Source organism: Notechis scutatus, chromosome 6, assembly GCF_049901735.1.
Source record: "Notechis scutatus isolate UNSWTSFEM ecotype Mainland chromosome 6, rNotScu1.2, whole genome shotgun sequence".
Taxonomy (NCBI): Eukaryota; Metazoa; Chordata; class Lepidosauria; order Squamata; family Elapidae; genus Notechis; species Notechis scutatus.
The window spans coordinates 23,981,561-24,006,768 of NC_142014.1; the positions used below are offsets into that span (position 1 = coordinate 23,981,561).

The following is a 25,208-nucleotide window of genomic DNA, read 5'->3' on the forward strand; positions in this document are numbered from 1 at the left end:
AGCCACGGAAAGTCTCATGGGAAAGTTTGGAAAGTCCCATGAGAAAGCACAACTGTGTATCTTGTACCTTGAACTTTCACCCATTTTCCTATTCCTTCTAAACTGGCAGAATCAAAACAGAATGAGGCACTCTGAGCAAAGATACTCCTACCCCCACCAAGAATGCCCACATCTTCCTAGACTTACTGCTAGTTATACAAAGGCCTTACAGAAAATGATAAAATGATTAATAAAATATATTACCACACAGGACAAGAAGCAATGGGTGGAAACTAATCAAAGAGAGAAGCAACTTAGAACTAAGGGGAAATTTCTTGATAGTGAGAACAATTAATCAGTGGAACAACTTGCCTTCAGAAGTTGTGGATGCTCCAACCATGGAAGTTTTTAAAAAGATGTTGGATAACCATCTGTCTGAAGTGGTGTAGGGTTTCATGCCTAGGCAGGGGGTTGGACTAGAAGACCTCCAAGGTCCCTTCCAACTCTGTTATTCTATTCTATTCTATTCTATTCTATTCTATTCTATTCTATTCTATTCTATCCTGTCTGTCTCTTAGCTCGCTTACTTTCGTTTTAGTACAGTATTTTTTTTTTAGCATGATTCTAATTTGTGTAGTTTTTAATGTTTTAATTATTTTTTACTTATTTTATAACTTGTAAGTACCTTGTGTGGAGATGGGTGACATAAAGATAACTAACTAACTAAATAGTTTTTTCAGTAAATAAATTTCAAGCTCATCGTTTTCCCACCATAGGAAATTTGTTTCTGCTAAAGTAGATCCAATGTGATCCCAAAGGTGCTTTTTTCAAGAGGCAACTGGACTTTCTTGTTGTTCTTTGAAGACATTTCACTTCTCATCCAAGAAACTTCTTCGGCTCTGACTGGAGGGTGGGGAATAGAAGGATTATATCCCTTGCAGAGAGCTGGTCATTTGCGTCCTTTTTAGAGAGTTGTTGAGGGCACTTCAAGGCTTATCTGTGTCCTCAGGGTCACCTGAGTGGTGCCTGCATCTCAAACTGAAGCACAAATGGTTCCAGTACTCTGCAATTTTTCTGGAAATCTGTTCATACTCCCATACCATTCGAAAGGTGTTCATCCCAAACTGCATAGACAAAAATCTATGGGGATTCTCAGTCATCCAGGTTGTGGTTGTCCCAAAGGTGCTTTTTCAAGAGGCAACTGGACTGTCATGCCCTTGTTAGGAGGAACAGCCGACAGGGAGTGGAGGTGTGGCTCCAGAGGTTGTGGAGGAGGCTGGGGAAGGGCAGAGGCCGGCTGGGCAATCAGAGGAAGAACCAGGCCCATCTCCTCTGCATCCTAGGACACGAAGGGAGGAACAGAGAAGGAAACAACTTGGCTTACGAGAGAGGAAGCGGCCATGATCCCCCTCATTGGTTGCAGCTGGGGAGAGATGGTTAAAACACAGCATTGCCAGAAAGAAAGCGTGTGTTATTTTGGGCTGAAGTTATTTTGGTTGGCGTCCTTCCAACAGACTGTGCCTTGTTACCTCCTGGAAGTTGGTAATTACTTATCCTGGTCTGTTGTGGAAATTCCTTCATTATAGTTTGTTTTAGTTTTTTTATTTCATGTCTATCTGCTCATTAAGTTCAGACTGTATTGCTTTCTTTTGAAGACTATTTTTTAATACGTTTATCTCCAACTGAGAATTATTGAACAGTGGGGTCAAGTTGGAGGCATTAAAGGACATTTATTTACGTTTTGGATTTTGTTATGTTTGTGTTACACTCCGGGTCATCACATAGACTTTCTGGTTTTTCTTTGAAGACATTTCGCTTCTCATCCAAGAAACTTCTTCTAGCAGTTTTGGAACAACCATGACCTGGATGACCGAGAATCTCCATAAACATTCGATGTGATCATAATTATGACCATTGTATAAACCAGCATCCTACTGTAAGAAAACTATGAGTTAGTTGAGAAGTTGAAAATTACAAGCGATGTAGAAAATGGGGCATTGTTATTTTATCTTAAAGTATATTTAGTTTTCATATTATAACATGCCCGGGGCATTATCTATCCAAGAAAAGAGAATGTATTTGTAATTTTCTCAACTACTTTGCTTTTCCAGTTCGACTACCTTTTATTAAAACTAAAACTAAATGAATTCAGTGAAGTGTATATTTATGTAAGTTATTTTGCTGTGACTTGCCCTGAAACTGTGCTCATGCCCTCAAGGCTACAAATTTACTCCTCTGCATTTCTCAGCATTTTTTGCTCATTTTAAATGCTATCTCATAGTTCCATCATGTTTACACAATCTGTACATTTGAAACTTTATTGCAGGCATGTCAGTTATAACTAAATGTAGCAAAACAGATTGCTGTAGAATTATGAAAAATAATAGGCATTTTAAATCCAAGTTATTAGCATATACATTACCCATTTATCATGGGAACTATTCTATAAATGGTTAAATGACAGATAATGAGGTTAGAGAAGTGAAATTAGGTGAAATATGGTTTATAGGAGAAAGAAAAACAAATGAGTAAATATTTCTGATGATTGATACTACAATGGAAGATAATATATGTTACAATATAATTGATGTTATTGCATATTAGTTTATATATTACTGCTTATTTGTTTATATGATGACAGCAATAGCAATAGCACTTAGACTTATATATCACTTTATAGTGCTTTACAGCCCTCTCTAAGCGTTTTACAGAATCAGCATATTGCCTCCAACAATCTGGGTCCTCATTTTACCCACTTTGGAAGGATGGAAGGCTGAGTCAACCTTGAGCCTGGTGGGATTCGATCTGCCAAATTGCAGGCAGCTGGCTGCAGCAGAAGTAGCTTGCAGTACTGCATTCTAACCACTGCGCCACAGAGGCTCAATCTATGTATTTATATAATGTATGATGTGTTAGGGTTTGGGGATTAACCCCTAGCAGAGTATTGCAGCAGTAGTCAAACCAGGCAGCCAAAGGAGAGCGGAAGGGCCCCAGAGTATACACACACTGAACACAAACACTGTTTGTAGTTTAAATAGTTTTTAATCCAGTTAGAGTTTAAGCATTGTCATTCAGTCCATTAAGTCATTCACAGTATTTCCATCCAGTAAGACTCACTAGTATAGTCCAAGTTAAGAGTCCTTGCAATATCTTTATCAGCCGATAAAGATATCTTCTCCTCCTCCGTTTCACTCTCCAGAGAAACAAACGCTGGATATTCAGTAGAATTACGCAGTAAATCAGCAAACAGTAGCAAACGATAACAGTTCAGTCACAGGCACTCACAGTCAGTAATCACAGTTAGTCACAGTAAGACACAGTTACAGTTACAGTTACAGCCAGACAGTAAGCTTTCCAGCTTCTAATGCTTCCTTATATTGTAACTTCTAACCGCACCCTTAATCGGCTAATTGCCTGCTGCATTGTGCTTAAAGTGATAAGCACTTAAACCATGATATCTAAGTTTTATATATTTATTCACCCAAACCATATTTGGTATCAATGTTATACCTAACATACTCCCCTTTTGGGTGATATAAATATATAATACCTTTACAATCTAATCCCATATTTTTCACAACTCTCCTGGTGCTTACTGGCACCTTGGGCTTTAGTAAAATTATCAGCTAAATTGTCCTCCGACATACAGTACTCTAGCTGAATCATCTTACTTCTTACAGATTGTCTCACGTTTAGGTATCTTAGATCTGTATGCTTGCTCCTTGTTTTTACTCCAATATTTGTGGCCATTTGAATTGCTGCCTGATTATCTTCATGTATAATTATAGGATAATCTACAGTTATACCTATATCAATTAACATTTGTTTATACATTATTAATTCTGTACATAACAATGATAAACAGGAGAATTCTGCCTCCATAGTAGACAAACTTATATGCTGTTGTCTTATTGACTTCCAGCCTATTAATGTATTACCCAGCATTATGGCTGTTCCTGAAGTCGACTTTCTAGTGTCTCTTTCTGATGCAAAGCTAGCATCTGCATATGCACTTAGAATTAAATCACCCTTTGGTTCTAAATACAATGAATAATTCATTGTCTTTTAAGATATCTTAATATCCTTTTAGCTGCATTCCAGTGTCTTTCACATGGTGCAGAATTGAATCTAGCCAACTGATTCACGCAGTACGATATATCTGGTCTAGACCAATTACTAATATAACTCAAACTACCAATTAAAGATTGATAAATCACCTTATCAAACTCAGGGCTTTGTTCATCAGTGTTGCTAAACTCCTGACTCATTGGAGTCTTAGCTGGCTTACAAAGCTCCATCTTGTAATCTTTTAGCAATTTGCTTATCTTATCTTCCTGAGATATCTTAAAACCTTTCCGTGTTTTCTTTATATTCAAACCGAGATACTTCTTTATCTCCCTAATTGCTTGATCTTTATTCTCTTTCCTAATGATGTTATTATTTTATTTGCTTCATCATTAGTTTCAGTTATCAATGCAATGTCATCTGTGAATAGTAATAATAATGATACTTTCCCATTTGTCTCCCTCTTAAACAGACATGGATCGGCTAAACCAGCTTTAAATCCTATATTGTCTAGTTCCTTTACAATATACTGGTTCCATTCATAGCCTGATTGTTTAAGACCATAGAGACTTTTCTTTAACAACCAACAATCATTATTATCCTTATTTTCACTTTTAATACCAACAGGTTTTTTCATATAAATAATATGTTTTAATGGGGCGTGCAAGTAAGCAGTTTCCACATCTAGATGGTTAACTATATAGTTTTTACTAGCTGCCCACACTAAAGCTGCTCTCAAGGTTGCTGCCTTAAGACTAGGTGCAAACACCTCATCATAGTCATTAGCATTCTGCCTAAAACCTTGGGCTACTAACCTTGCCTTATGGATTAAATTACCATCTTTATCTGTTTTTACCTTAAAAATCCATTTGCAGCCAATGGATTTCTTACCTACAGGTAATTTGGCATTCTCATACACCTTCATATCACTTAATGAATTCAGTTCCTTATTCATTGCTGCATACCAACTTTCTTTTTCCTTATTAGGATACTTTTTAATTTCTTCTACAGAATTAGGAACTTGATTAATCTGGCACACTGTGTTAGCCTGGTACCTATCAGGCGGTCTAGATACACGTGTAGTTCTTCTGGGAATTACAGGGCTTACAGGAGGACTTTGTTGAACTACTACCTGTTCATCTTCCTCATCCTGTTCAGCTATTGAATCTGTTTCTTCCTTTATGGGCACTATTTCATCCTGTATTTGTCTCTTTACTTTATTTTTAAAGTTACAGGGATAACTAATGGGATTTCTATAGGATTCAATAATTACATCTTTATTGGCATCCTTTTCTAATTTCTCCCATCCTTCATGTTCTAGAAATTGGGCACTAGCACTACATAACACTTTAGATGTGCCTTTCTCCCAAAATCTATATGCCCTATGGTTTGCCTGATAACCAACGAATAAAAAATCTTTTAGCTCTATGTTGCCCTTTTTTTCTGAGTTGTGCAGGAATATGCACCCATGCTGGTGCACCAAATGTGTGCAGGTAACTTAGATCAGGTTTCCTGCCATGCCATCTGGTAAATGGTATTTCACCTGTTGTTGTATTAATAACGTTGTTCAATATGTTATTAGCACACATTGTAGCCTCCCCCCACAAAGAATCAGGTAACCCAGAATCATTTAACATTGTTCTAACCATTGCCTGTAGTGTTTGGCCTCTTCTTTCAATAAAAGCGTTATGTTCTGGCCTGTATGGAGCAGACTTCTTATGCTCTATTCCAGCTATCTTAAGTCTGTTCTGGAATTTGTTATTAACAAATTCCGTGCCATTATCTGTCACCAGGGATATCAGTTGTCATTTAGACTTTCTTTCAGCAAACCTAAGCCAATTGAAAAAATGTTGATATGTTTCAGTTTTGCTTTTCATTAAATAGCAAAACCCATATCTAGAATAATGGTCCATAATGCTCAGTATATATCTAGCACCTCCCATACTGGGTTTCTTTGGACCTATTATGTCTGCAAATACCACTTCTAAAGGTTCTTTTGTTTTGAAACCATTTAGCCTATTTGCAGGCAATACTTTGCTCTTATCTTCACAGCAAACATTACAACGCAAATATTTATCACAAGGTTTTAACCTTATTCCTTCAGATAACTCAACTGTACGTTTTAGCATTTTAAAATTTACATGCCCCAAACGCCTATGCAATAAATGGATACATTCATCATGAGGTTTTATATTATTAAATGCAGTTTGTACCTCCCCTTTCTTACTATTATCTAAGACATATAATGTTCCATTTAAAGCTGCAGTTACCCTTTTGTTATCTTTTTCAATTATGCAATTATTATCTTTAAAAGTAATTACATAACCTAATTTATCTAATACCCTTACTGAAAGCAAATTAAACTTTAGTTGCGGTACATACAACATTTTTATATCCTGGTTTATGTACGGACAACGTGCAAAACCTTGACCTTTCGCTTTCAGGTTCCAGCCGTTAGCAAGAGATATATGTTGAGAGCTTTTAGACATTTTTATAAATTTTGTCTTATCTCTTGTGATGCAGTGGGATGCGCCACTGTCAACCACCCATAAATTATTCTTCACATCAGAGTTGCTAAACGTGGCTAGTTCAAATGCTTTCTTTGGCTTTTTTACATTCTGGCTTTTTCTCTTTTTGCAGAATCTTGCCAAATGTCCTCTGCCTCCACAATTAAAACACTTTTTAATTGTGTATGCCGTTGAAGATAAATTCTCTTCTTCCAGGTGCTTTACTTTGCTTTGCTGGTTTCTTTCAAGCTTTGAAGATAATTTCTCTTCTTTCTTATCTTCTCTCAGCTCGTCACGCTCACGCCTTCTTCTGGCTTCTTCTAGTAGCCTGCCTGTTATGTCGGTTAATGAGAGGCTTTCTTTTGGCAATACCTCTAACGAAGTCACATAGTCATCATAGCTTTGATCTAATGAAGATAATATTATGTAGACTTGTTGCAGTTCATTAAATATAAGCTCTTTTTCTTGCAAATCTTGAAAAATGCTCTTCATACAGTTTAAATGAACTAACATATCTCCATTCCTCTGAAGATGCGTTCGAAAAAGCTTCCGTGTAAGATTTATATGTGCTCCTACACTGTCCCGAACATAAATCTTCCTGAGGTTCTCCCAGCAGTTTGCAGCATTTTCTTCTCCACGAATATGGACAAGCTGCTGATCACATAGATTCAGTCCTATGATGCATAAAGCCTGCTCATTCTTCAGTTTAAAGTCTTGTAACTTTTCTTTATCATCATCATCAGCAGGATCCCAGCTACTCACATCTGGTGGGTTTGCTATAATGTCCCACAAACCTTCTCTGCGTAGAAGTAAACTACATTTCATTGACCATGAAACATAGTTTGTTCCATCCAGCCTGGATATCATGGACAGTTGTGACAAATTTACTTGTGCCATTACTCTTCAGATATTTTGACTATTTTAAACTAATTAAAACAGTTTGTTTTTACAGTAATGTGCAACTCACACCAACTCTCTCTGCTATATCCTGGTTAGTTAGACTATGCTGCTGGGCCCATAACCAATGTTAGGGTTTGGGGATTAACCCTAGCAGAGTATTGCAGCAGTAGTCAAACCAGGCAGCCAAAGGAGAGCGGAAGGGCCCCAGAGTATACACACACTGAACACAAACACTGTTTGTAGTTTAAATAGTTTTTAATCCAGTTAGAGTTTAAGCATTGTCATTCAGTCCATTAAGTCATTCACAGTATTTCCATCCAGTAAGACTCACTAGTATAGTCCAAGTTAAGAGTCCTTGCAATATCTTTATCAGCCGATAAAGATATCTTCTCCTCCTCCGGTTTCACTCTCCAGAGAAACAAACGCTGGATATTCAGTAGAATTACGCAGTAAATCAGCAAACAGTAGCAAACGATAACAGTTCAGTCACAGGCACTCACAGTCAGTAATCACAGTTAGTCACAGTAAGACACAGTTACAGTTACAGTTACAGCCAGACAGTAAGCTTTCCAGCTTCTAATGCTTCCTTATATTGTAACTTCTAACCGCACCCTTAATCGGCTAATTGCCTGCTGCATTGTGCTTAAAGTGATAAGCACTTAAACCATGATATCTAAGTTTTATATATTTATTCACCCAAACCATATTTGGTATCAATGTTATACCTAACATTGTCATTCAGGTTAGGGTTTGGGGATTAACCCCTAGAAGAGTATTGCAGCAGTAGTCAAGCCAGGAAGCCAAAGGAGAGCGGAAGGGCCCCAGAGTATACACACACTGAACACAAACACTGTTTGTAGTTTAAATAGTTTTTAATCCAGTTAGAGTTTAAAGCATTGTCATTCAGTCCATTAAGTCATTCACAGTATTTCCATCAGTATTTCCATCAGTTTGTATTGTTTGTATGTTAACACCTTGGATACCTAGAGAGCACACTGCTCAACATAGAAAGGAAATGTATGATATAAAACAATAAAAATATTTTAAAAAAAGAATTAGAATTATTTTTTTAATTTTAGCGTTTCCCTTGCTCCAGAGCACACCACTTTCCATTCCAATAAGAACCAGTGGGCATTTTTTATTCCAGTTTAAATTATAAAGCGACAACAGAAAGCAACTTAAAATGGAAATTTTCAATACCACCAGATCTTGGAAACATTCTCTGCACTGATCAAAATGGACAGGTTTTATGCAGGGAAACTTCAATCAAAGAGGCTGGGTTTTTTTCCCCAAGAACATTAGAAAATAAAAACGAAAACCTTTCATCTGGAAGCATGCAAATCAATGATATTTGATAGAAAGTCCACGAATACCATTTTACTAGAATGAAACGAAACAGAAATGGAGATTTTGCAATTGAAAAGTTCAGCTATCCCTAATCATCTCCACATTTCAATGGATCCTCGATGGAATTGTTGAATTGTGCTGCAGCAAGTTGTCCCATTCTGCTTTGGAGTACATTGCATTAGACTAACAAATAACCAATATCTGTTAGCAGAATCATTTCAATTCCCATGGATAATATTAAAGATTAAAATCAACTCTCAAAGTAGCACCTCCACCACCGCTAATTAGGACACAACAAAAGCAGTCACCTTGGAAGCAAAAGAGAACTATGGTTTATTCAGTGCTTTGAATTTCAGAATAAGCAAACTCTGAACATATATTTTCATCACACAAAGGGGTTAAGCACAAACATCCCCCACTCAGATTGAGATGGCGTATCAATGAAAAACTATCCCAACGTAACCCGTAGTTAGTTTGTACGTTTCTCACGACCAGCACATTTCTTTGGCTCAGATGTTGAGTAAAGGATGCAGATTGACAGTCACACTGATCACAGAACGTTTCTGGAAATTGGCCAGCAAAAATAGCATTTTTTTCTTCTTCTTCAAAAGTCCTTACCTTATCCTCCAGTCTAATCAGTCTGGCTCCCATTGTGTAGTAGCCTTTGTCTACCCCCTTTTCTAAAATAAAAAAATAAAATAAAAGAGGATTTGTGCTTGAATTGCAACTAACTGGGAAATGCAGTAATGTGAAAGCTTATTGCTGATATTGTTACAGTTCGCATGTTTTCTGTGAATAAAAAGGATATGCAGACATATTGGAATATAAGCAAACAGCAATAGCACTTAGACTTATATACTACTTCACAGTGCTTTACAGCCCTCTCTAAGTGGTTTACAGAGTCATCCTATCGCCCCCAACAATCTGGGTCCTCATTTTACCCACCTCAGAAGGATGGAAGGTTGAGTCAACCTTGAGTCTGGTGGCATATGAACTGCCAAATTGCAGGCAGCTGGCAGGCAGCAGAAGTAGCCTGCAGTACTGCACTCTAACTACTGTGCCACCACGGTAGTCCTTGACTTGCAACTGTTCATTTAGTGGCTGTTCAAAGTTACGGTGACACTGAAAAAAGTGACTTATGGCCGCTTTTCACATTTACCTCCCCAAGTCATGTGATCAAAATTTGGACGCTTGGCAACTAATTCATATTTAAAAGGGTTGCATTGTTCTGGGGTCACGTGATCCCCTGAAAAACGTGACTTGTGACCGTTTTTCACAGTTACGATTTTTGCGGCATCCCCGTGATCATGGGATCAAAATTCAGATGCTTGGCAACTGGTTCATATTTATGACCATTGCATGTGTTTCTAAGGTCATGTGATTTGCTTTTTGAGGCCGTGTTGCTAACTTAGCAACTGCAGTGGTTCACTTAACAGCTGTGGAAAGATAGGTGGTAAAACGGGGCAAAACTCGGTTAACAACTGTTTCACTCAGCAACAGAATTTTTGGGCTCAATTGTGGCCTTAAGTCGAGGACTATCTGTACAGAATCCTCGTGTTGGATTCCACCTCTAAGATCTCTGTTAACAAGATCTCTGGGAAAGATCTTGGGACACCAATGCCAGTGAGGATGGATTTAACCAACTACTTGTAGTAACTGGAACTCATATCTTGAAAGGGAGCTTGATTCATCCCTATTCAAGATATGAGTTGCAACGACTACAGTAGTTGGTTTCATCTCTATTCAAGATTCATCCCTATTCGAGATATGAGTTTCCAAATGGCTTTCGGAAAAAATATATTGGAGGAAATAATAATATCCTATCAGAAGATGACCAAGTCACTGCAGAATATATACCTGTGCTGGAAGAAAGGCCTCGGACAAATAAGGAAGGGAAGAAGGAGAAGAGCATTTTGAAGATCCTGACATGGGACAGGGCAGAAGGGGGGAGCCCAGGGGTGGGATTCAGCCGGTTCAGACCGGTTTGGGTGAACCGGAGGTTAAATTGACATCTGGTTCACCGAACCAGTAGTTGAACCAACCGGCTGGCCCCGCCCACCCTGCCCCGCCCCTCCCAAGAGTCTCAACATGGCCCATTTTGGATGCAGGTAAGTGCAGGGTCTGTGCGGAGGCTCTGGGAGGGCGAAAAATGGGGTGAACCAGAAATTCCGGAATTCCAGAAATGGGCCTGTTTCCGGCTTCTGGAGGCCCTCCGGAGCCTGAGGGAGGCCGTTTTCGCCCTCCCAGAGGCCTGAGGGAAGCCTCCGGATCCTGGGGAAGGTGAAAAATGGCCCTCCTGGAAGTTCCAGTAGGCCACGCCCACCATGGCCACACCCACCCAGCAACCAGGCAGCGAACTGGTTGCTGGGATTTTTGAATCCCACCCCTGGGGGAGCCAAGCATTATTTTCCAGTTTAACTTTTAATCTAAGACCAACTCCCCTTCCAAAAAAACCTCAACAGCCGATGTAACACTGAGTTCTGTACCTGGAAGAAACAGACCGGGCTTTCCGAGGGAGTGGTCCAGCCTACAAAAGAAGAGAAGGGAGATTTTTAATTCAGCAGAGTTCAAATAGATTTGAGACTTTTTTTAAAAAAAGAAAAGAAAAAACGTCAATCATATTCCAAGCGAGCTGACTCTGATCCAAGAGACAGATTTAATCTGAATTTCTTCCCCCAGATTATAATAACCAAGCAATTTTATTTGGCTGTGATCATGACTCTGTGACATTTGACTCTGGTCATACCACTTTATAAGGCCATACCTGGAATACTTACTAATAAACATTTAATACAGCACAATTTCCAGGGGTGGGCTTCAAAAATTTGAGCAACAGGTTTTCTGCTTGGTTGCTGGGTGGGTGTGGCCATGCTAGGCGTGGCCTTCTGGAACTTCCGGGAGGCCCGTTTTTCGCCCTCCCAGGCTTCGCAGGCTTTCCTCAAGCCTCCGGGAGGGCGAAAACGGCCTCCTCCGGGCTCCGGAGTCCCTCCCGAGGCTGAAAATGGGCCCTTTTTCAGCCTACCGGAACTTCCATGGGGGTCATTTTTTGCCTTCCCTGAGCCTCGGTGCAGATCCTGTACTTACCTGGTATCCAAAACAGGCTACCAGGGGGACTCTTGGGAGGGGCAGGGTGGGTGGGGCAGGGCCAGCCACGGGTGGGATTTGCGGGTTCGCTGAACTTCGCCAAATCCTAGCTCGAGGATCGTCTGAATGTGTGTGAAGCCGCAGCAGCCCACCCCTGACCATTTCTGACTAAAATGGTCCAACTGAGATCGGCATATGTGTGGCCCTGATTGGGGTAGATTGCAGGGATGATACAGAAATACAGTTTTATGTCATTTTATTCTATTTTACAAGTTTATGTATTACATTATTATATTTTATCCTGTAACTATTGTATTTTACCCTACTCTCATTTTAAAAGGTTTGTTTAGAATTTTATTGGTGATATGCGTTTGAACCTCTATGTTGATAGGGCCTGTAGGCTAATCAATCCATAAATATATATTCTAGTAAAGAGACATGGGATCAGTTATTTCAATGGTTCCTGGTTCTGATGTGCCCAATTTGTAACGCCTTGCCAACTGGAAGGGAGATTCAAGAAACATTCCCACTGTTGGGTCCCTGTTTCTTTTCTCCACCCCTATTTTGGTACCAGAGTTAAATTCTCCACCACTTCTTTGGACGGAGAAGATGAAGCTACGGTGTTCTCGGTTATCCAGGATTAGATTAGATTAAGAGAGTTGGAAGGGACCTTGTAGGTCATCTAGTCCAACCCCCCACCCAAGCAGGAGACCATTTCTGACAAATGGCAGTCCAATCTCTTCTTGAAAGTCTCAAGTGATGAAGCTCCCACAACTTCTGAAGGCAACTTCTGTTCCATGGATTGATTGTTCTGTCAGAAAGTTTCTCCTTATTTCCAGGTTAAATCTCTCCTTGTTCAGTTTCCATCCATTGTTCCTTGTCTGGCCTTTGGGTGCTTTGGAAAATAGCTTGACCCCCCACCTCTCTGTGGCAGCCCCTCAAATATTAGAACACTGCTATCATGTCTGCCCTGGTCCTTCTCTTCCCTAGAGATTTCCATGCCCATCATTCTTAGCTTGGTCAAGAACAGGAGACCGTAATCCCAAAAAACCATCAGAAGAATCCCAGGGGTTCTGTCAATTCAATTCAACTCGATTATTATTAAGTGTTGTACTTTATGATTCCTGACTCTTGACGAATGTATCCAGAACTGGTCAGAACCTACTGAATACCACCTCTGCACAAGACCCTGAGGAAGTGGAATCTCTGTTGAGCCTTCCTGATCACCTGGATCCTATTATTTTTCCAGGTGAGTTCTTCACTAAGATGGACTCCCAGGAATTTGAAAGAGGAGACCCTCTCCACACAGCATCCCCCTTGTCCTTGAATGGTGAATGTAACTAACCTTCTTTGGAGTTCTTTTATCCTAACCATCATATTGAGGTGTCCTTGAGAGTATTGTTCAATGACGTCACGGACGTCGTAAGGCTTCCGAGCTTGCTGGAAGGGGGCAAAAAATGGGGAAAAAATAAAGCTTAAAAATGCACAAGGAAAGGAATGACCTATTATTCCTCATGCATACGAACCACATAGCATATTAATATTACAGGTATCCCTTCATTTCCAACCATTCATTTAGTGACTATCCAAAATGACAACAGCACTGGAAAAAATGGCTTATGACCGTTTTTCACATTTTGTTAAGTTGACTTTATTGTCTTGCACCTTGTACAACAGAATTAAATGCCATCTTCAGTGTACATTGTAACTATAAAAACAAAACACAAACACACCTCCTTTGCATTCTGTACATTAAATCCCAAACCCCAGATATTGCATTCATATTGCACTATACAGTAGAATTCAAATCCAATAAAGGAAACATAACAGTTTAAAAAAAAAACCTAAAAGAAATAAGATGCAGGAGAAAGGAAGAATTATGTAAATGTGGTAAAAAGGGAATAAACATGAAATCGTAATTGAGTAAATTAGGGATAAAGGTCAGGTAAAGGTTCCCCTCACACATGTGTGCTGGTCGTTTCTGGTTCTAGGGGTCAGTGCTCATCTCGGTTACAAAGCCAAACAGCCAGCGCTGTCCGAAGACGTCTCCGTGGTCATGTGGCCAGCATGACTAAACACCGAAGGCGCACGGAACGCTGTTACCTTCCCACCAAAAGTGGTTCTTATTTTTCTACTTGCAGTTTTACATGCTTTCAAACTGCTAGGTTGGCAGAAGCTGGGACAAGTAACCGGAGCTCACTCCGTTACGCGGCGCTAGGGATTCAAACCTCCAAACTGCCGACCTTTCTGATCAACAAGCTCAATGTCTTAGCCACCGAGCCACCGCAATAAAAGAAGGAAGGGAAACAGATCCTTGTAATGTCATCACTTTATTGTAAGGTTATCCTGTGACTTCGTATGGAAACTGTTGTAGATACAAACTTGGGATCTCTGTGGAGAGTGGAGAGTCTGGATCCCCACGAAGAGAATGAATTCCCTGCCATCAGAGAGTGAAATTTTGTTAAGAGCAGTAAGGGGACGATGATGTCTGCTTCTAAATTGGCAGAGAAGGGACAGAGGAAGAGCTTCCAAATATATACAGTTTAGAAGAGAGGTGAGAATAAGGGTAGTTCTCGACTTACAACAATTCATTTTTTGACCGTTCAAAGTTACAACAGCCCTGAAAAAAGTGACTTATATGACTGGTTTTCACACACAGTGACCGTGGCAGTCACGTGATCAAAATTCAGCCGATGGCAACTGGTTCACACTTGCGATGGTTGCAGTGTCCTGCAATCCCCTTTTGCGACCTTCTGACCAGCAAAGTCAACGGAGAAACCAGATTCACTGAACGACTCTGTTCCAAACTTCACAACTGCAGCAATTCACTTAACAACGGTTGGCAAGAAAAAGACGTAAAATGGGGCCAAAATTCACTTCATGGATCGTTCACTTAGCAACCTAAGTGTTGGGCTCAACTGTGGCCGTAAGTCGAGGACTACCTATGTCACGTTTTTGCTTTAGATCGGGGGGGCATCCCAAATCCCCAATCCACAGGAATGTCCTCGGTCCCTTTCTCAGGGGTGGGCTTCAAAAACTTTAGTAACGGGTTCTCTGCCCGGTTGCTGGGTGGGTGTGGCCATGGTGGGCGTGGCCTAGTCAGCCTCCTGCACCACAGTGGAGGGAGGCGGTTTTGCCTTCCCCGGACTCCGGAGGCTTTCCTTCAGCCTCCGGGAGGGCGAAAACAGACTTCCCAGGCTCCGAAGGCTCTCTGGAAGCTGGAAACAGGCCCATTTCCGGCCTTCCTGAACTTCTGTGAGGCCCGTTTTTAACCCTCCCTGAACCTCCGTGTGTGCCCTGCACTTACCTGCATCCAAAATTGGCCACGTGGGGATTCCTGGGAGGGGCAGGGAGGGATGGGCGGGGCCAGCCAGGAGTGGGATTTGGGGGTTCTCCAAACGGCACGGAATCTTAGCTTAGGGGCTCTCCCGAACCCCTGCAAGCCCCCAGCAGCCCAGCCCTGCCTCTTCTGCACTCTGCTGAAGCCCATAAGAAAACAAGTGGCCTATTGCTGAATTTCATGATTGTTCACCACATTTTTGAGGTGGAACAGAAGAAATCTTGGTGCACATTTTTTTTTTTTCCCAAGGGGGAAGGGGGAAAAAATTGGCTCTCCTCCTTCCAAGTGATGTCACTGCATTGCCATCCAAGGCCCTGTTGGGGCTGCAAACAAAGAATTAAAAGTGTGAAATTCTAGAGAGGAATAACCATCTCCATCCCTGGCTTAGAGGCAAGAGGACCATATTTTCCCCAGGACATCAAGAAATCCCCGGGAGAGGAGGGGAAACAAGGACCGATCAGCATTCAGGCAGATGCCTCATTATCCAAAGAGAAGATTTTAAATAATAATAATAATAATAATACTCTTTTAGTATTTAGCACGTACTAAACAGGTCTCAGGTGATGACCAACTTGCAAGACTTTTCAAAGTAAAGAAATAAAACGAAAGATTCTCCATCTGTATAGGATTTGGGACAGCCCAACATGGAAGCAGACAAGATTGTCAGGGGTGATGGGGAGCAAAACAGTTTTAAATACAAAACTCTTAATTTTCATTTGCTTCCATCAGACGGGCATTGTGGCGCAGACTTCAAGAGCCAATGGGGTTTGGCTGAGATTGAGCACTAAAATAAAAAAGCAGGAGAAAAAGAGAGGCAAAATTAAACCTGGTAAATTTCCATGACAATGCTACTATTAATGGAGTAAACACAGGGAAGGCATGGTGAGCAGGAGGATGAACCCCGGATCTTTTGGTGGTTGGGAATCTGCATAAGCTCAGTAGGGAATCTGGGGCGAGTTAGGTCTCCTTTCTTGGCTAGGGTTCAAGAGAGAAGAAAAAAGGGGGATGGGGAGGAGGGAGAAGGTACCCTGGAAAACTGGGTAATTGAAAAATAACTAACAACGGCTCATTAGCTGGCTTGTTTGTTTCCATTCTGCCGGGAGACTTGGCTAACTATTAGCATGCATTAAGCACCTCCAGTGTGGGATGGAACGATGCTTGGAGCTCAGCCATGGGATCCTAGAAATGGTAGATGAAAGGAGAGGGGAGGAAAAACAAATCAGGGGAGAAAGAAAGAAAGAAGGAAAGAAAGAAAGAAGGAAAGGAAACAAAGAAAGAAAGAAAAGAAAGAAAGAAAGAAAGAAAGAAAGAAAGAAAGAAAGAAAGAAAGAAAGAAAGAAAGAAAGAAAGAAAGAAAGAAAGAAAGAAAGAAAGAAAGAAAGAAAGAAAGGGAAAGGAAAGGAAAGGAAAAATAATAGTTTTTAGCAGTGGATCTTAGAGCAGAGCTCCAGTCTGGTGGAATTAAGGGTCTGCTTGGAAACGGGTTTGTTATACTTTCCATTTTTAACAGTTTAAAAATGATTATTTTTTGTCCTTTTTTTCCGCCCCTACTTTACTGCTGACAGAAGCTGACACACCCTTACTTCTGGCCAGGAAAACAGCCAGCCATTGTTTTCGTGGTGGGGGGCAGTTCTGCCAGGATGGCTCTGGATTGACTGGCAGGGGTTTTTTGAGAGCACTTTGTTTTGGGGGCACCCGTTACGCTCCAGATCTGGGGTTTTGTTTTTTGTTTTTTTGAGGGGAGGGGGAAAGGTTTCTTGCTATTGAATCGGGATGGCTCAGAGCCTAGATGTTTACAAAGCTTTTGAAAACAAAACGGGCGGGGGGAGGGGGAGAGGGGGCTATCCAAATGCATAATTAATTTTCTCCTTTCCCAATAAACTTTAATTTTCCAAACCTCCCTTTGTTGATGCAGAATTAAAAGATTTATGCAGTTAAGTAATGCAAAATGAAAAGTGGCCAGGCCCAAGCAAAGGCTTAGAATTAGTCAAACCCATAAATAACAGGAATGAAAGCCACAGGGGAGAGGAGAGGGCACGAAGTTGGCACCTTTCCTCTCGCTCATTTTCTGAGTAGCTCTTTTTAAGCATCAACATCAGGAAAATCGAGGGCTACAGCAAAACCAGATGGCAATTGAAGTCAGTTCAAGGTGAAGGCCTGGCTACAGGTGATTCCCGTGAAGGAAAAGCCCTATCTGGGATTTGAAAAATAGGGAGGACTCACTCACTATCAGCTTTCTTTGGCAGAGAGATCACAATATGTATTTTTATGGTATTTTGGAACAAGTAAACAATCCCTCCCTCTCTCTCTTCTTTTTTTCCTTCCTCTTCCCTCATTCCTTTCTTCCCTTTTTCTCCCTCCCTCTCTCCCTTCCTGCACCTCATTCCTTCCTTCCCTTCTCCTCCCTGCCTCCTTTCCTTCCTTCCTTCCCTTCTCCTTCCTCTCTCCTTCCTCATTCCTTTCTTCCCTTCTCTTCCCTGCCTCCCGTCTTTCCTCCCTCCAGTAGTGGGATTCAATATTTTTTAATACTGGTTCTGTCGTGGTTGGTGGGCGCGGCAGGGGAAGGATACTGTAAAATCTCCAGTCAGAGGTGGGATTTGCCAGTTCTCCAAACTACTCAAAATTTCCACTACTGGTTCTCCAGAACTAGAAAGAACCTGCTGAATACCACCTCTGCCTCCCTCCCTCCCTCCTCATTCCTTCCTTCCCTTCTCCTCCCTCCCTCCCTCCTCATTCCTTCCTTCCTTTCTCCTCCCTTCCTTCTTTCCTCCCTCCCTCCCTCATTTCTTCCCTTCCCTCCTTCTCCTCCCTCCTCCTCTTCCTTCCTTCCTTCCTTCCTTCCTTCCTTCCTCTCCTTCCTTCCTTCCTTCCTCTAAGTCAATAATCTGGCAAGATAAAGTAAAGAACAAGGCAGATTTTTTTTTTTTTTTTAAAAAGCCAAAATATCATCTAAAGATTCCAAGGAGAAGAACCAGAGGAAAAATGGCAAGAAATCACTTAAGGTCTGTCTGTTAATCTTAGTGTGACTTTATTTCAGGCTGAAAGAGTCTAAATGGGTACAAGTTAAAAAAAAAAAAGACTGAATGTGACATAATTGTCCCATGGAATAAAACTATATTGGTAGTTCTACTTGGCATCTATTTCTCTGATGCCTTTATGAAATGCATCTCCTTCTCAACCCAAAGTGAGGCTCTTTCATTCCCTCCTGGTGGAACATTTACTCTTCTCATTTTTTTAAAGCTAATGGTAGGAAAAGTGGCTCAGTGGCTCAGTGGCTAAGACGTTGAGCTTGTCGATCAGAAAGGTCGGCAGTTCGGAGGTTCAAATCCCTAGCGCCGGGTAACAGAGTGAGCTCCCGTCACTTGTCCCAGCTTCTGCCAACCTAGCAGTTTGAAAGCAGGTAAAAATGCAAGTAGAAAAATAGGGGCCACTTTGGTGGAAAGGTAACAGCGTTCTGTGTGCCTTCAAAGGCATTTAGTCATGCCGTCCACATGACCACGGAGACGTCTTCGGACAGCGCTGGCTCTTCGGCTTTGTACCGGAGAGAAGCACCACCCCATAGAGCCGGAAACAACTAGCACGTATGTGCGAGGGGAACCATGACCTTTAATGGTAGGAAAGACACAGTCACAATAGAAAGTGGTTCAAGAAAGTAATCCAAAATCTTAGACCCAGCAACTCATAGCAGTTAGCCTAAAAGAGAAACTGTGCAGAAAACAATGTTAAAGAAGGAGAGTGGAAGAGGCCAGGAGGGCAAAAGTCTCACCCTCTGGATTATTTGGAGCCAAGAGTGTTGCGCAGGTGTGAGGTGTCAAAAGAGTTAAGTTGGTGGCTACAACTACATGACCCACAACTCTTATTTCATAACGTCTTCCATAACTCTACAGTTTTTATCTTGGAGATCTCTGTCCCTGTTCATCAGACTCCTCCCTCAACATCAGGAAGAACATCAAACTGCGATCGTGCCTACTTTCTTAGTGGGAAGGCTTCTGAAAAAAATTGGACATGGAAAGGGATCTGGGAGGTGATCTGGTAGAGAAAGCTATCAAGGCTTTTCTCAGTGGGAACTTTGGCACCCTTGAAACTATTCAGTCTAGATTTGTTCGCACCAACTTAGCACTTGTCCAAGATAGTACCAGGACTCCTGCTGTGATGACCCAGAGTGTAACACAAGCGTAACAAAATCCAAAATGTAAATAAATGTCCTTTAATGCCTCCAATTTGGCCCCACTGTTCAATAATTCTCAGTTGGAGATAAAACTTATTCAAAAATTGTCTTCAAAAGAAAGCAATACAGTCCAAACTTAATGAGCAGATAGGGGTGAAATAAAAAAATTAAAACAAACTACAATGAAGGAAATTCCACAACGGACCAGGATAAGTAATTACCAACTTCAAGGAGATAACAAGGCACAGTCTGTTGGAGGGACGCCAACCAAGGTAACTTCAGCCCAAAATAACACATGCTTTGCTTCTGACAACGCTGTGTTTTAACTGTCTCTCTTATATACTATTCTCCCCAGCTGCAACCGATGAGGGGGATCATGGCCGCTTCCTCTCTCGCAAGCCAAGTTGTTGCCTTCTCCGTTCCTCCCTGCGTGTCCTAGGATGAAGAGGGGATGGGCCTGGTTCTTCCTCTGGCTGCCCAGCCTCCTCCACAACCTCCGGAGCCACACCTCCACTCCCTTTCGGCTGTTCTTCCTCTCCCTCAGTCTGACTCTAACAAGGGCATGACACCTGCCTTGAAGACCTCCAAGGTTCCTTCCAACCTTATGACTCTATGATTCTGACTCATTCTGCTAATTCTGGCCTATATTACCTGAAATTTCCTTCGAGCTACAAAATACTGCATCCTCCTTATGACCTTGACAGCCGCACGATGGGTTTCTGTTAACCTGGGGGGAAAAATAAAGAATGCACACACTTTAAAATGTTTTTAAATTTTTAAAAAAATCCCTCCTAGCTTCTCCAACAAGTGTATGGATGTGTGTGGATGTATGTGTCCGTGTATTTTTTTATTTTATTTATTTATTTGTCAATAGCTTACGAGATAATAAACATAAGTATCAATACAGGAAATGGGTATGAATAATTGGGGACAATAGGACAGGGATGGCAGGCATGATTGTTCACTTATGCATGCCCCCTTACAGACCTCTTAGGAAGGGGGTGAGGTCAATAGTGGTTAGTTTGAGGGAAAAGGAGTGGGGGTTTGGGGATGTGACAACACAGTCAGGGGTAGTGTGTTCCAGACATTGACCACTCTGTTGCTGAAGTCATACTTTCTGTAATCAAGTTTGGAATGGTGTACATTAAATTTATATCTATCGTGTGCTCTTGTATTGTTGCAGTTGAAGGTGGAAAAAGTCATTGGTTGGTAGTACATTAAAGCAGGTTATTTTATAAACTATGCTTAAGTCAAACCATAGGCGGCGTAGTTCTAGGTTGTCCAAATTCAAAATCTCAAGCCTGGTAGTGTAGGGTATTCTGTTGTAAACTGAGGAGTGTAGTACTCTTCTTGTGAAATACTTCTGGACATGCGTCCGATATACAGTGTGGATTCCAAACAGCCGAGCTGTATACAAGTATTGGTCTAGCAAAGGTTTTGTATGCCCTAGTTAGTAATGCAGTATTACCAGAGGAGAAACTTCCTAAGATTAGATTTACAATTTTGATGACTGAAGTTGGGTTTGTTTGGTTACGATTTAACACCCTGTGTGAATCCCAACACTTGTGTTGTGCAAACCATGATTTTTGGCAGTAGTTGGCAATCATTTCATGCCATAAAAGCAAAGTGACTCTTGAATCACCCTCAACTCTCAAATTTGCAGACATCACCAAGCTGAAAAGAATATCCAACACTTTAGAAGATAGGCTCAAGATGCAGAAGGATCTTGACAGACTTGAACACTGGGCCCTATCCAATAAAATGCAATTCAGTGACAAGAAAAATAAGGTTTTACACCTAGGCAAGACAAACCAAACACACATATATAGAATGGGTGATACCTGGCTATACAATAGCAACTATTAGAGCAAGGGTTTTCAAACTTGGCAAGTTGACAGCTCTAAGACTTGTGAACTTTAACTCCCAGAATTCTTGAGCTGACATGACTGGAGGAGGAATTCTGGGAGTTGAAGTCCACAAGTCTTAAAGCTGTTAAGTTTGAAGACCCTGTCAAGCTTAAAGACTCTGTCAAGCTTGAAGACCCTTGTATTAGAGGGATCTAGGACTCCTAGTGGTCAACCACTTAAATATGAGCCAGCAGTGTGCTGCAGCCAATGTAGTTCTAGGTTGCATCAACAGAGGGACAGTTGTGGTCCTCACCATGATACAAAAAAGATGTCAAGACTCTAGAACAGGGGTCTTCAAACTTGACAGCTTTAAGACTTGTGGACTTCAACTCCCAGAATTCCTCCTCCAGTCATGTTAGCTCGGGAATTCTGGGAGTTGAAGTCCACAAGCCTTAAACTTGCCAAGTTTGAAGACCCTTGGTCTAGAAAGAGTGCAGAAAGAGCAACAAAGATGATTAGGAGACTGGAGGCTAACCATGAACAGGTGCAGAAATTATTGTGGTTATGTCTAGTTGAATGAAGAGAAGGATTAGAGATGACATGATAGCAAACCCTCAATATTTACCCTGCCTTGATTCTCTTTAGTGTAAGAATAAAAGAATCGGTCAGACTTTCAAGATTCTGTTATACCCTTGAACAATCCAGCCATTCATGTAATTCCTGATCTGGTCCACCTCATGTGATGACCCAGGATGGGATACAAAAGCAACAAAGTCACAAAAACAGGTGAAGTCCCTTTAATTCCTTCAACTTGGCTTCAAAGCTCCAATTATCATTGACTGGAGAAAAAACCTCCCCCACAAACAGTTGCGAAAAGGAAGAAATGCCTTTCAAACTCAAAATACATATAAATTATAAATAGAAAAAACAACACAAACCATACTGAAGCAATTAATGAGGCAAGGCAGGATAAGGGCTTGAAGACGTCCACAGATATCGAAATACACACACTGGGAAGGATGCCAGAACTCAGATAAGAACTGACAGATTAGAATTATTTCACACTTTGCTTCCAGCACTGGGCCATGCGCAGTTTGTCCTTTCAAACAGTCCTCACAGCTGCAGCCCATGAAGGGGATCAGGGCCCCTTCCTCCCTGGTAGACCACGCCACTCATGTTTCTCTCTTATCCTCTCCTCCCTGCGTGCCCTAGGATGAAGAGGGAATGGGCCTGGGTCTTCCTCTGAATGCCCAGCCAGCCTCTACCCTTCCCCAGTTTCCTCCACAACCACCGGAGCTACATTCCTACTACTTGTCAGCTGTTCCTCCTCTTCCTCGGAGTCAGATTCCAACAGGGGCATGACACCTCAAAGGATGATGGTTCCCAATTCTTCATGATCACCCAGGCGCCATTTCACCAGTTTTAAATTGGTTTAGCACAGATTAAAAACAAGGAAAACCCTGAAGTTAAATTAAATTAAATTAAATTAAATTATTAAAGCAGAGAGCAATTCTCAGGCTGCTTCCATGATATGATTTATCTCCCCTGCCTAATCACCATAGTTGTTGTACCCCAGAAAATGTTAAGTATATTTTCTGCCAGCTCCCACAGGGATTCCTCCTTGCTCGAGAGTAAAGGAACACTGTCCTACGGATTCACCCTAGAAGTATTTTCAACTAACTACCTGGGACCATATCTATAAATATTAGCCCGTGTAATTAAAGGGTCAGTTTTACTTCTTTACAGAAGGCTCTGTGTGGACCTACCCAAAAGACTTGTTCAAACAAATACATTCAGAGCAAAATATCTTCCCATGCAGGGCGGAGGACAAGGTTCTCATTGATGTCTTCCCAAAATATGCAGCAGGGAAGTGAATTTTAAGACTGATTTAAAAAGAGATAAAAGGTTCACCTTGAGCTGATGAATCTCAAATTAGCAAAGCCCTCTCCGCTTACATAAATGTTGCGTCTGAACCCTACAGTGCAGACAAGTCAAAGACAATTTTGATCTCCATAGGAGTAAATGTTTGAAACAGGCAGGGGGTAAGCTTCAAAAATTTTAGCAATGGGTTCTCTGCCTGGTTGATGGATGGGCGTGGCCATGGGTGGGCGTGGCTTAGTCGGCCTCCTGCATCACAGCGGGAAGGGGGCATTTTTGCCCTCCCCAGGCTCCGGAGGCTTTCCTGGAGCCTCCAAGACAGGGGTGGTATTCTACCGGTTTGGCCTGGTTCTGCCAAGCCGGTAGCGCCAATGAGCAGCAGAGATCGAACCGGTTCTCTCCACCACTCTGCTGTTGCGCCCACCCGCCTGCCCGGGCTCCCATACTCACCTTTATTACCTGCTTTTGGAGTGCAGCTGCTTTGCCTGGCACATCAGATTGGCACCCGGCAGCTGCTGAGGCGACAGGGAGAGTGCAGGATTGCAGGAGGGGAGTTGGAAAGCCTCTGCGCCTGTGCAAAGTGCGTGCTTGGCGCACGCGCACGCGCAAAGTGTGTGCGCGCACGCAAAGCGCGCCCACCAACCCATGCCCACCGAACCGGTGGTAAAAATGTTTGAAATGCACCACTGCTCCAGGAGGGCGAAAACAGCCTCCCTGGGCTCCGAAGGCTCTCTGGAAGCCGGAAACGGGCCCATTTCTGGCATTCCTGAACTTGGGGGGGGGGTTGTTTTCACCCTCCCTGAGCCTCCGCATGCACCCTGCACTTACCTGCATCCAAAATGGGCTGTGTGGGGACTCTTGGGAAAGGTAGGGTGGACTGGACAGCCAGGAGTGGGATTTATGGGTTCTCCAAACTGCACAGAATCTTAGCCAGCGGCTCTCTCAAATCCCCGCGAAATGTGAAATGCTCTTGGCTGAATGCCCAGAAGTTCAATTAAGCCTATTAAGAGCTTCCCCTTGCTCCTTGTCTTTCTGAGGTTATTGGGGGCTCTCCGAACCCCACAGAGTCTTAACTAGGGGCTCTCTCAGCCCAACCCTGCTAAGCACTGAAATTGCAAACCAACAAATATTACTCATTTCTAAAGCAATACACCCTGAAAGACAAAACCACAAGCTTTATAGAGGATGTTTAAAATTGCTTTCTTTAGCCATTCTTTCTACTTAATCAGGATAATAATTTTTCATCCACTCTGCTTATCTAGAATATACATAAAAGAGGCCAGGGCTTTCGTTATGCAGTCAGAAGCACTATTTCATTTATTTGTTTGCTTTTATTTATTAGCTGCCCAATTTTTGACTTTTTTTCCCCACCTATAGTCACTGTTGTCCAGAACTATGATCCAATGTGCCTTTACATTACCATTTTATGCTCGACTCGGTGCGCACTCACCCTAATGCAGCTAAACTGCAGAGTAAAGATTTCCCTCTTCAGTAGCGTTCGACTCTATTGCTCAGTGTTCATCTCCGTGAATTGGCCGAGGGAACCCTTATTGTCTGAAGACATTTTTGTTAGAGTTTGTTGCAGAGATTCAAATCCAGAAAGCACGCACAGATAACTGATCCAGCAGGATTCATTAAGCTTCTTTATATACATAATAATATGTAAGTAAATATACAATACCAATGATAGATTCTTCCAATGTGGTAGTAGTTACAAGCAAAACCACAAGCAGAGGAGTTTCAATAAACAAGCAAATCCAGACTAGTTTTGTTTCTGAGCTGAGCACAGAACTGAGATAAGCCACGCTCAGACTCCCTCCTTAAGTTTCAGTTTCTAATTCAGCTCCCATTGGCTGATCTGTTGCCATGCTATTAATTGGCTGACCTTGTTTTCCATGTCTCTGCCATTTCATGAATGTTCTGACAATTCTCCATGGTCATGTGGCCAGCATGGCTATATGTCAAAGGCACATGGAACACTGTTCCCTTCTCACCGAAGTGGTACCTATTAATCTAACAGTGTAGGGTCTCCCGCTTGGGCAGGGGGGTTGGGCTAGATGACCTACAAGGTCCCTTCCAACTCTGATTATCTG

General features: G+C 41.8%; 1 protein-coding gene across 1 annotated transcript in view; it reads right to left on the reverse strand.

Annotated features, from left to right (window-relative positions):
* Positions 1–25,208, reverse strand: part of LOC113419700 (potassium voltage-gated channel subfamily KQT member 1-like) — a 236,362-nt gene that overhangs the window by 117,316 nt on the left and 93,838 nt on the right. The window contains exons 11-14 of the mRNA XM_087969539.1: positions 20,042–20,117; positions 13,228–13,322; positions 11,285–11,325; positions 9,417–9,478 (exon numbers count right to left, since the gene is read on the reverse strand). Coding sequence (XP_087825665.1) covers positions 9,417–9,478; positions 11,285–11,325; positions 13,228–13,322; positions 20,042–20,117 — 274 coding nt within the window. The remainder of the gene's footprint in view (positions 1–9,416; positions 9,479–11,284; positions 11,326–13,227; positions 13,323–20,041; positions 20,118–25,208) is intronic.